The sequence below is a fragment of the Callithrix jacchus genome, chromosome 6, assembly GCF_049354715.1.
Source record: "Callithrix jacchus isolate 240 chromosome 6, calJac240_pri, whole genome shotgun sequence".
Taxonomy (NCBI): Eukaryota; Metazoa; Chordata; class Mammalia; order Primates; family Cebidae; genus Callithrix; species Callithrix jacchus.
This window is the reverse complement of record NC_133507.1, coordinates 67,781,380-67,794,050: the sequence shown is the minus strand read 5'-3', so window position 1 is coordinate 67,794,050 and position 12,671 is coordinate 67,781,380. Positions and strand designations below refer to the sequence as shown.

The 12,671-nt window shown below is 35.4% G+C and overlaps 1 protein-coding gene across 32 annotated transcripts in view; it reads left to right on the top strand.

Moving 5' to 3' along the window:
* Window positions 1-12,671, top strand: part of SLC4A10 (solute carrier family 4 member 10) — a 422,038-nt gene that overhangs the window by 339,091 nt on the left and 70,276 nt on the right. For all 32 annotated transcript variants that reach the window (XM_078327546.1, XM_078327550.1, XM_035304692.3 and 29 more), the window contains 4 exons: window positions 2,178-2,278; window positions 5,222-5,396; window positions 5,990-6,123; window positions 6,777-7,022. In XM_078327546.1, the coding sequence (XP_078183672.1) occupies window positions 2,178-2,278; window positions 5,222-5,396; window positions 5,990-6,123; window positions 6,777-7,022 (656 nt within the window). The remainder of the gene's footprint in view (window positions 1-2,177; window positions 2,279-5,221; window positions 5,397-5,989; window positions 6,124-6,776; window positions 7,023-12,671) is intronic.

Below are 12,671 nucleotides of genomic sequence, written 5' to 3'. Positions count from 1 at the left end.
ACCCTGTGAGAATCCAATGCTTTACTCTGTACTACACTGACGAAGCTGAAGTTGAAGGAAAGCATGTAACTTTACCGACTGGTGTCACGTAAATTCATGACCACATACCTCAAGTGAGCCCTCTGTGTTGCAAGTTTGTCTACACTTCCCTAGTCCAATCATTCTTACTTGATGACTATTTCACACTGAATCTTCTCTCTCAAACCTTCAGCACGTGCTTTCTGACTCTCACTCTCATATGCTGATGTGCCTTTTACTCCCCTGAAAAATTTAACACAATCAAAAAAGAACTTCTATAGATTGCTACCATCATGCCTACCCATCTACCAGCATCTGCATCCACATACTCTACCTTTCTGTTTATTATTATTGATGAACTAGCCAAAGCCAGCCTTCTCCTTGTGCACTAGAAAGAGCCTATCTCTTCACATCTACTCAAGAGCACAACTATACTGATTCTCCTCTTTCTCTTCTATATCAAGTCTTGCTCTGTATTTTATCACTTTTATTAGCATATAACATACTATTAAATTTACCAATCTTAAATAAAAGAACTCTCTTGATACCACAGCCGAATCTGCCACTCTTCTTATTCCCTTTTGCAACAAAATGCCACAGAAGTTCTCTATGCTACTTGCCTTCAGTTACCCTCCAATTCTCTTTTGACACTCACTCTGAGAGACTTTTGCCCCTACTACTTCACTAAAATATGTATGTGAACAATGATCTCCACAATGCTAAGTCCCGTGGTCAATTCTCAGCCTGCATTTCATCTAACCTGTCAATGAGCAACATTTAAGAGTTGATGACTTGCTTTTCCTTAATACTTGGCTCCCAAAGCATCACCTTCTGTTAGTTTTGCCATTGTAAAACAGAGTTAATTTATTTAGTCAGTAGTATTCTTGCAGAAGACCACATAATAAAACTTGTTTTCTGAGACTTGTGAAAGCTATGAATTGTTTTCCTAGGTGATTGGGAAGTAGGTATTGAGGGCAACTTTTAAATCCCTTTATTAATTAACCTAGTTACCCATAAAGACAGTTCCTTCATCAGTTGACAGATGCTTCTCTTTTGTCTTTGAACTTCAGTCTTAATGTGTCCATCCATATTCCTAGGAAAATTGTTAGAATATTAAGCAATAAATTTTCTTATATGTGTATTTTTCAAAACCTTTTTTTTCATGTTTTAATCCTGTATCATTCTACCTAAATGTCTCATTCCATGTGAGATCAGTTGATGAGTCACTTTTGTTCTTCATGTTTACACTAATTCTATTTTGGAAGGGTGGTCAAGTAAAAATCTTAATTGTACCACTTATGATTTTTCCTATTATCCTTTGAAGTGCTTTTGAACACACTGGTGTGCTCTAAGATCACCATAGGTAGGATTTTAAATAGAATTTTCTGATTTTTAAAAAACTCATTGTCATCAACAAAAGTGAATTTAATAGACCTATGGGAAAACAGCAGTTACCTGAATCTCCACTAATTTGTCATTGGTTAAATTAGCAGCCTCCTTTTATAATAGTCTTTGGTGCTCTATAAGTTAGAAAGACCCATATTGTAAACTATTTATTGGGTAAAAAGATACAAACTGGAATCACAACGGGAAATATACTTTAAAAACTAGTGATAATAGTTACTGTTCATTAAACAGTTAAACTACGCTAGGCATATAACAGCACCATAACTAACACTTCCTCATGCCAACCTACCTGCGTCCTGGTCTCTCTTTCCCCTGCCGTTACTTCATTTTTCTTCATAGCTCCCATCTGTACCTGAAGTTATAAAGTTATTGTCTCTTTTCACCAACAGAATGCTTTTTCTTGCCCACCTTTGCAGCTCTAGCATTCATTACAATGAATGGCACACACTAGATACTAGGCACTAAGGCACTGAAATAAGTATTAGTTGAAAGAATTAGTAAGTGCCCATCACCTCATTTAATACTCTTAGCCATACTATATGATAGATACTGTTGTTACCCCCAGTTAACGGAGGATGAAACTAACACTTTAAAAGGTTAGATAAACTTCCCAGAGGTCAAACAACAAATTAGTACAGAGCCTGGGTTCTTGGCCATTGTACATACTGCTTCAAGGAAAACAAACTGTTATTTACAATTAACGCCTGAAATTAAAACAAAACAAAATACACAAACCAAGAAACTCTCCACAGGAGAAGAGGAAGATACCTGCTGTACCAAATGGAACAGCAGCTCATGGGGAAGCAGAGCCCCACGGAGGACATAGTGGACCTGAACTCCAGCGAACTGGAAGGTTAGTGAAAATCACTTCTATGGACTTCAAGGACCAAATGATATACCATTCTTCTCCGTCAGGAATTGCTATTTTGGGATCTAATTTATTTTATACTTTTAATACCTGCTTTTTGAGGGTGAAAATGCCAATTAGTTTGATTTCTCTGAAGTTACTAATGATTGTTATGACTGTTAAACTAAAACAGTGGATACACCCTTCCATTATCCTTACCTAGTCTCTCATTTTGCTGTGTGTAAAATGCATTCCCAGATTCTTAGAATGAGAAGAAAAACCGTCAATTGACCCTTCCAAAAGAACCCATTGAAAGCTTCAAGTTCACGATAGAAATAAAACTAAATACCAACAACTCAGTCTTCTAGGCCCTATCTCATTAAATGCAAGTAGGATGTATATAATGGTATTTTTAATTTTTATGGCTATGATTTGAAAGAGCTATATAATTTATTTTTCTAATCACACATCTTTGAAGAGATGAAAGCTTCAATTTACTTCTTAAAATGATGCTTTATGGTTTTTTGACAGCTTGTCTCTCTCTAAGCAATGTGTGAGCAGAAAATCAGAAACCCTTGGGTGGGTCTCTCTTCAGGGAATATGTGTGTATAGCCTCCATTATAATTAAAGGCAGTTGCAACGGCTTTGCAGGATTGGTGCTCCCTCCCCTCAAGGCCATTTCCTGTACTGCTTGAAATGTGTCCTCTAAGCTGACTTTCCAGTTCCTGAGCACTCTGCATTTTAATTCTGTGTTCTTTCCCTTTATCTATGTGTTGTCTCTGAGGAAATGTCTTTTAATGTCTTCCTCAGGCTTGATACCTAATTTGAGATGGTTTAAACAATTTTTTCCTTTTCCTTTCACTGGAAGCTTTGTTACTCATTCTGTTTGCTTTCATACTTTCAAATGCTGTCTTTTTATTTTTGGTGGTATTTTTTTTTCTCTTTCTCAGGTGTAACATGCCACATAGCTTAGATTTTTTTCGAAGTTCACTTTTCCTTACTGCTTCCTAAATCCTCCCAGGTCACCAATATCCGGTATCTTCGCTTCTCCAGAGTTCTTCCACAGATTCTGTTGCTGACATGACTTGAAGTATCCATTACTCATCTGCTCTCCTGAAGTTGCTGGTGTACATCTGGGCTGCTCTTGCACTGTTCTCTGTAATGAACTCCCACTTCCGGATTTAGATTTTTACTGCTAAAAGCACATTTATTACACAGTACTATAACAACTATTCAGACTAATGTATGCTCTAATAAGTAATTGATTAGAATCAGTGGTCTAATATAAAGTGATATCAAAACTATAAATATTAATTACTAATTAATAGCTCATAACCACCGCAAATTCTTTTTGGGATTAGGTGGGATATAAATCATAAATGAATGCATAAATAGACCAGTAGAGTAAATCTGTTTTGAATTGTGACTTTGATAAGATAAATTATTCAGAAATGATCCCAAAAATAAAAAAAAAAAAATGTACATGTTTTACCAAGTATGGGTAGAGAAGCCTAAGGTGATCTTTGTGTACAAATATTTCACAGGTTCTCTGCAAGCTTCTCTGAGTTTCAAATGTCCTTTTATTCAATTGAAGTTTCATTCTTCTCAACCCTCTCCTACTCCATAGCTCTTTCATGGAAGCAATACAGGAAAACATAGTGATCCTATACCTGCATAATAGTAGGTAACTATTACAGATAAATCAGATCAGGGAAATTAGTTGGTAAAATATTTTAATTATTCATAATATGTACATCTTTCATTTAAAAGTCTAACCAGAATTTATTTCTAAAAAGAATAATCCTTTCTACGGTGATTCTAGGACTGCCAAATGAATATTTCTATACATAAAATAAGAAAAATTTTACTGTTTTATATGATCTGAGTGTACTCAGCATGCAGGCAGTATACTAGAACATAATAAGTTTTTCACCATTAACATTAACCTTCATGTAGGAATTTACTCATAGTCTTGTTCATTTTGCTATCCACATTATTATTCCATGGAGCAAAACAACTTACAGTGGCCAAATGTTAAGTCTTCATATTGTTATTAAATGTTCATAAAATGAGAATACCTACTTGTTAATGCTCTCATTTCCAATAGATAAAAAAGCTCTCAAATTTTAAGCATCATTGTATAGTTTAACACACTTCCTCCCAAAAAAATTTTCTCTTTCAAGTGTTTCAACATGGTTTTGAATATATTTGGAGTAAATGAATTTATACCAAGTGAAGTCACTATTGTCTTGTGAATTACAGATGTTGGGATATGTTAATACAATAGTGGATCCAAATTACATTTATCTAGTTTATTATTATAAAGACTCCCTCCTAGTTTTCTAAAAATGAAAACAGCTCTGGAACCTATCTATCTCTACTAAGTATTGCTGCCATCCAAAAGGACATTTGGATGTCTTCCTGCAACAATATCAAGTGAGGGATTTTTGTTTGTTTGTTTTTTGGCAGAGAGAGTAGGTAACTGGAGCCATGGTTAAACATTGCTTTTTTTCTCTAGGGTGATGCTCACTACTGGAGTATACAAAAGTCAGTTAACCCTCCCTCCCTCACTTCCTGCTATGCCAAATGGAATTAAATATTTAGAAAACCTGCCAATGATTGAGGGTCGTAGGCCTGAGTTTAGGAGGAGTAGGTTGATGTAGAAATGGCACAGAGATTAGAGTAATCCTTGAATCTCATTATTTGGATTATGATTGGTGAACAGCTCTGAACCTTGTTTAAGAGAACCTGGGATTTTTGGTGGTTGACACGATATTGGGTTAGGAATTGAGGTAACGCATTATAACACAATTCAGCAGGTTAATGTGGGTCTCACCTCTGCTGATGGAAAACGTATACTGTCACCTGGCAACAAAGCAAATGAGCATTTTGACTTGTGTGTTTTTTTATATTTGGGTTTCACTATTGTGTTTTCCCCCCCTGTCTTAGGATTTTTGGGGGACTTATTTTAGATATCAAAAGAAAAGCTCCATACTTCTGGAGTGACTTCAGAGATGCTTTCAGCCTGCAGTGCTTAGCATCTTTTCTGTTTCTCTACTGCGCGTGTATGTCTCCTGTCATCACCTTTGGAGGACTGCTGGGAGAAGCAACTGAAGGGCGCATAGTATGTATTATGCTTTTTTCTGAACTTTGAAACATAATCCATTTTTAAGATTCCCAGTTAGATTAAGTGAGCACTTAATTTTGGATTCTTTTATGAGGAGAGATTTCAGATAAGGTCTGGCAGAGAAACTTTGTATGAATTTCCTGGATGGCTATGACGAGTGAGACTTGCAATCTGGGAGTGGAAGTTCTGAGCCTTACAAAAGGTTCTTATCTGATGCCTTGCCCTCAGACCCCCAATCCTCAGCTAGGCTTAAGTTCAGTTCTTATCTCACAAGAGATCCATTTCCTATATACCTGGGCCATGTTTCTATCCAGACACTAATCCTGAATATATCTAAACCTTTTGTAAGGTAACATAAACATGAGATAGGAAAGTGAAGAGAACACCCCACCTTTGTTACTGTGCATTTTCTTCTTGCTGTTGGCCCCTTTAGTCAGCCTCCCACCCCATGTTTTGCCCAGGGTTGTTAGGCTTTTCATAAAGTGAACTGAAGGAGAAAGCACATATCTATGTATTTTAAATGTCTTCTCCCTAGCTACAATGGCTGCCTGTACAGCTTAGGTAACTGAATCATTTATATCTCTACACAGAGTGCAATTGAATCTCTCTTTGGAGCATCCATGACTGGGATAGCCTATTCTCTCTTTGGTGGACAGCCTCTTACAATATTAGGCAGTACAGGACCAGTTTTGGTGTTTGAAAAGATTTTGTTTAAATTTTGCAAGTAAGTGTTATGTACTTTTTGGCCCTTAGCCCCTTACTTTTTTCTTAACTATATTTATACTCCTCCCAACATCACTTTTGGAGATCTGTTGGTAGAGACAGAATTGCCTGATTTGATTCAGTTTGTCCTTTTTGCTTTGTCATGGGAATAGAGGAAAAGTAAAAGATTTGTGTATATTGTTATGTAATATTTTTTAAAAGTAAAACTCAGTTTTAAGCACTGAGAAATCTCTTTTAATTTTGTCCCTTTAGACCAGTGGTCCCCAACCATTTTGGCACCAAGAACTGATTTCATGGAAGACAATTTTTCCACAAGAGGTTGGGGAAATGGTTTTGAAAGAAAACTATTCTACCTCAGATCATCAGGCATTAGATTCTCCTAAGGAGGACACGACCTAGGTCCCTCACATGCACAGGTCACAATAGGGTTTGTGCTTCTGTGAGAATCTAATGGCTGTGCAGCACAGTTCCTAACAGCCCACGGACCAGGTGCTGGGGACCCCTGCTTTAGACAAAGTCTTGAGTTTAGATACTCATGGGATGTGAAGCTTATTTACTTTCACTTCCTGAATGAAGTTTATTTTCATTTGCTTAAAATGGAGCAAGCTGTTAAATGACCTTCTTTTCACTGTTCTTTCCTTTTCCTCCTCCCAGAGAGTATGGGCTGTCATACCTATCTTTAAGAGCTAGCATTGGACTTTGGACTGCAACTCTGTGTATCATACTTGTGGCCACTGATGCTAGTTCCCTTGTCTGCTACATCACTCGGTTTACTGAAGAAGCCTTTGCTTCCCTGATTTGCATCATTTTCATTTATGAGGCCCTGGAGAAGTTGTTTGAACTCAGTGAAGCATATCCAATCAACATGCATAATGATCTGGAACTGCTGACACAATACTCGTAAGTACTATTTCCCCTCCTGGCCTTGGGGCTTTTCTTTTTACAAATATTGCTATTGTTACAAGAAATATGAAGAAGTTACTCAGCAGAGAATGTGCCTTAAATTGATTCATGACCTAAATCCTGACTCTCAGAGTTGAACAGGATTTTAAAAGTATTTAATCAGCCACTCATCTGATACTTGCATTCTTATTATACCATCTCTGCCAAGAGGATCTTTCTAAAGTTCTATTTGTCTAGTGTTCTCTAAAATAGGTAGATAAGGAACCAAGTGCATCAAAATTACATGAATTTTACTTTAAGAAAATATATGTTATTTTGGTGTTATTTCAGGGTCTTTTCAATTTATAATAATCCAAAGAAACATAGTAATGAAAATACAAGATTTCAAATTTAGAGCAGTAAGGTAAAATAAACTTACTGGGTCTATATCTCACTAGCTTTATGTTTGAAAGTGTGATAAAAACATCAATCACTGAATGAAAATTTAATTTTGGTTTTGGCACTTGTGACATTTGTGACAGAAATATTCAGGTATTACTTGTTGAAAGTGATGTTAAGGTCTAGGTTTAAAGATGTGATTGGATCTGTTGCTCCTTCTAGTTTTGATATGTCAGCAGTCTGGAATGTCTCTAAGGCTTTGTCTGCAGATATATGTGGCCTTTAAATGACCCCATTACTTAATATTAGAACTTTTTGTTGTTTTTGTATACTGTTTTTTTATACTGCAGATATCCGAAGCTATGTATGTGTTCTTAGGAGACTGTTACAATCTCTGCATCAACCACCAGCAACCACGAATGCTTTCCCTATAAACCACTTAGATATGGCCTTAAACCTTTTTAATATTTTTAATCCTTGTTTACCATTAGAAGTTTAAATTGTTGAAATCAGACCAAAATAGCACAATGTGATAATTTTGTTAAAAATGATGTAATGATACAATTTTGAAAATAATGTGTTAATACTTTTATTTTACATTTAGAGATAACTTTAAACAGTGGACACCTATTTTTGGATGAGAAAAAATCAAAATGGAAATACAAAATAACTTTCCCAATAAAATAAAATAGTGAGAATGTTGTAAACAGGGACTGAGCATAGGTGTCAGGGACACTCAGAAAACAGGCAGATGGGAAGAACAATTTCATCAGAACCAGGGATTAGCATTGGTACATGACTGTTAATTTATCCTTGCCTGAAAGAGAATCTCACTGAATTTTGATATCCTTGCTGGAAATAAATAAATAAAAACAAGAAATAGGCATCAGAAAAGGAGAAAACTATGGATAATGTCAGATCGCAGAAGGCAAGGAACAAGAAATGTATCAAGAAGTCTTTAGAGAAGACAGTGGCATGGACATCAAACAGAATAAGGAAAAGCATTTGAAAAGAGATACTTGATAGCTTTAAAAAATGGTATTGGGTTTGGAGAGGAGGCAGAATGGGAAGCTAGTTTGCAAAAAACTAACAAAGAAGTAGGTGGTAAAGAAACGGAGAAAGCTACACAGGCCACTTTTTGTCAAAGAAAGAGGGAAATAGAATGTTTTTTGAAGAGGGCAATGAAATCATAAGAGGGACAATTTGTGATAGCAAAGATCTATGCATGTTTGAAAATGGGAAAATAGAAACTGAGGAAAGGGAAGCAGCAATGATGAAGAGAGAGTAGATAAACATGGGACTGCAACCTCCCAGAAGTCAAAAAATGATGAGATCAAGGGGTTAAGTAAGCCAAAGACTCAGAGGATAATTTGAAAGCAAAAATAGCTTTGTGTGGCCATGATCCCTGCCTGTCATGGTGATCAAGAGGAGTGACAGAGGTCTTGACTTTCTCCATGTTTCCAGCTCTGCTTTTAAAAAAGTAATCCCCACAAGTTTAAGTTTCACTTGGATCAGTGTGGGCATCTAAAGCCTAATTGTTTCAAGGGTAAACATGAATGTGTGCTGATGACTGTGTTCCATTGCTTGAGTGCCCTTCTCAACCCAAATTAGGGAAGTAGACAGGATGGAACAACTGATTCATCCTGATGAGCATGAGGTTTTAGTGCCATCTGGCACCTGAAATGGGTGTGTGTGACAGAAACAGTGACAGTCTCCCTGGGAAACAGGATCTGACTAGATATCCTCGCTGCACTGGTTCTTCATTCCAGTTGTTAAGCCCTTACTGACTGGCTTCCAGTACCACTTACACTGTACATTAATCTGATCAAATATTCCCATCACTTGCTCCTTGGAGAAGCAAAATCAATCTTTTTATGTTGTGCCTAGAATGTATATATTTATTAGTGCACTTTTAATTATGTGCATTAAAGAAAATAATGTTATTGCTGATAACTCCTATTTTAATGTATTTTATAATCTCACACCTTTGTACAAAACATTTACTTTGTCCATGAAGTCCAGATGACACTTTTAGTGGCTTTCTTTTTACTATGACCTTTTCACACTAAATCAGTGTCATTTATAATAATGCCCACCTAATGTCTTCTACTTTAAATGTTGCTGGCCTCATATTTATCATGAGATGTTATGCCGGTTCATTAGAAACTTTCTAGAAAATGTTATAGCTAGAACATAATACATCTGAGATTGCAATCATCACAAACTGAATATGCCTATAATGCACATATTCATTTTGGCACAAAATATTTGAAAAAAGTCCTCATGTTTAGGATTTATATTCCAGTTATTTTTCCTACTTAGCCTCTTATAATCAGATTTCCTTAAATTCATAGTCAACCAAATGACAAAATGTCTTTGACTTTTTAAAGACATATCTAGCTTCTCTGTCATCCTAAACTTATACTATAGTAATAGGCAGACCTTATATTTGAAAATATAAGCTTTTCTGTCATTGTGCCAAGATCAAGTGTCAAGATCTATTTAGTTTTGAGAATATATACATTACACCAGACAATCCAGCTGAATATGCCAAGTTAGCAATAAGTAACAAGTTTATGGGAATAATCTTTTCTTGGTGGCTTTGATTTTAAGAAATGGCAAAAATAGAATGAAATGTTTTGCTTGCATAAGATGAAATGTTTCTTTAAGGACTGAGAATAATAAAGTTTTCAAAGACAGCTAGCTAAAGAAAAATTGAGAATGTATTTATTAATATTTTGTAATTGATTGGATCAAAGCAGTATGTAGGATCTGATTATCTCTGTAGTTTCTGATACATACGTAGACTAGAGTGAAACAAAATATAATGATTACCAAGATGTTGAATGAGTGTTCTCACTAACAAGTTATGATAAATTCTTTTGTTTTTGTTTTTTTCTCTTTTTTGTTTCTCCAACACCCAGTCCTTTACATAACTCAGAATAGTGATCTGTTTTGAATAAATGTTATTTACTGGCTGACATACTCACGGAATATCTTCTCTCTTATCTCCTCAACTAGATCTGAACCTCTTTTCAAGTTGAAAACATGTAACAATGAGAATTTCATTCTCATTGTCCCTGATTTCTTCTCCCATAGCCCCAGCACAATATTGTAAACATGGTTAAGTGACCCTTAATGTATACTCATTAAGGGAACATATTGCAAAATAATTGACATTACTTGGCCAATCTTGTTTGCTACATAAAGAAAATAGTGCTTGCTTACATTGTCTTTAACAGCACTCTTAAGGATTTTAGCTCAAGGTTTTGGATAAATTTGACACATTATGAAATTCTCAATATGCGATAAAGGTATATAAATTTGAATCCATAAAACTAATGCTGATTGATAATTTAGACAGGGTGCCAACATGGTGGAGAAATCATCTGAAAAAAAGGCAAGAGAAACAGGACTGCAATTTACAGAACTCCAAAGGGTGATAGATGTGGGGAAAAAGAAGATGAAACAGAATAATCATACTGCACAAATCTTTTAGCACTTACTAGTCAAAAAATAGAGAATAAAATAGATTTAGAGAAATATCTGTTTCAACCTTTTTAAATCACATTTTTTGCTACATATACACTTCACTGGATGTATCCAGAATTGCTTGCAACATAATGTTATAATTAAATTTTTAAGTGTTTATCTGTGTACCTCCAGTAGATCAATCTTCATAATGGTGGATCATGACTTTTTGGCACATCTATGTACCTACTGTACCTAGCAAAGTGCTTGGTACCTACTGTATGAACATGTTTATTCATATTTTTACATTTCTGAAAGTGCTTCTCACAACTGATAGGCACATTTCACATAAAGTTTGCCTCCTAAAAACTGGATTGTTTGACATCTTAGATTCAAATAAATATAATAGTTAGGCACTCAATAAATTATTATTCAGTAAATAAACTTTTAGCAACTCACCTCATTCTTGATTCTTGATCCAAACATCTGCTATCCTTGTTTTCTGTTCCTGCTTTTAAAGTAAATTAATAAAAAAGTCTCATTTCGAGTAGCAGTAGTATCCAATATAATAGTTCATTATTTACCTGTTTCTTTCTCACTATCCCTAATTAATTATGAGCCTTTTTGGACAGAATTCATATTTCTTTATCTTTCTACTTACAGAGAGCTAAGGACTGTGAGATGGTAGTAAAGCTTTATTAAGTGTCTTTCAACTATGCTACTCTTCATAACTACTTTCAGATCTTAAATGGAATTATCTTTCACATTTTATTGTCAAATAGCTATAAAAAGGCAGCTATTTCCATGAGAACTCAATATCAGAGGGCAAGTGCTAAGCAGGTAACAGTGCTTTCTTGGTTTCTTCCTTTAAAGAAGTTTAAATATGTGGCCATTTTTTAGTGAGATGTGATGAGTGTTCTCAAGGAGTTCACAAACATTGAAGTACTGACCCCATTTTTCTTTGCTTCCTGAATTGATCTAGATTCAGGGATATATTCTGAAATATTTTAAGTGGAGTATAGTAATGTTTTAACTTACATTAAAATATCTCAGCACAGACACTGTGGTAATACATGTATGTTAGGTCAAGTTACAACCATGGGCAGCTAGTATTCTGATCGGGAGTCCAAACTCTAGGAGTGGTCAGCTAGCATTAAAGCAGAGACTACACTCAAGAAAAGGCTACTACAAACCTCTGACTGTTAGCCACATCTCAGTCAACACTGACTCTGATGAATGTCAGAAGTGGATTTTCATTGGCAATATCACTGATTTGTTAATCAGTATACTGAAATGCAATGTACCCAGGTTATGAGAGTTGATGTGACATCTCTAGTTTTGCCAGAAGAGGATATAATAATCTAGCAAGTGAATCACATAGTCTTAACTCCTAGAAATATTCTCAAGGCTTAATTCATAACTGATCCTATGTCCAGCTATTTTTGGTGCCTGATATCACTAAAACAATATCAGAATTCTGCTTATAGAATATTGCCACATCATCCTTGAGTAAATCTTTCATGCAAGATGAAGTCAAAGTATCAAAAACAAGAGAGCTGGAACTTTAGCAGGCTAATGAAACAGATTATAGGAAGTGCTTTGCCCATATTTCCCAATAAATGTTGGTTTACTATATATGCCTGTGTATGTAACTGAAAAAGTAGTACACCTTATCTTCACCTTTCTGAGACACATTGGAGTGTAATTTACCTGTAGTCTGTGACATCATCCAGCTTCTTAATGTTACTTCCAAGTGCTGGAATTTTAAAATTTCTTTCAAGCACTGGTTCTTAACCA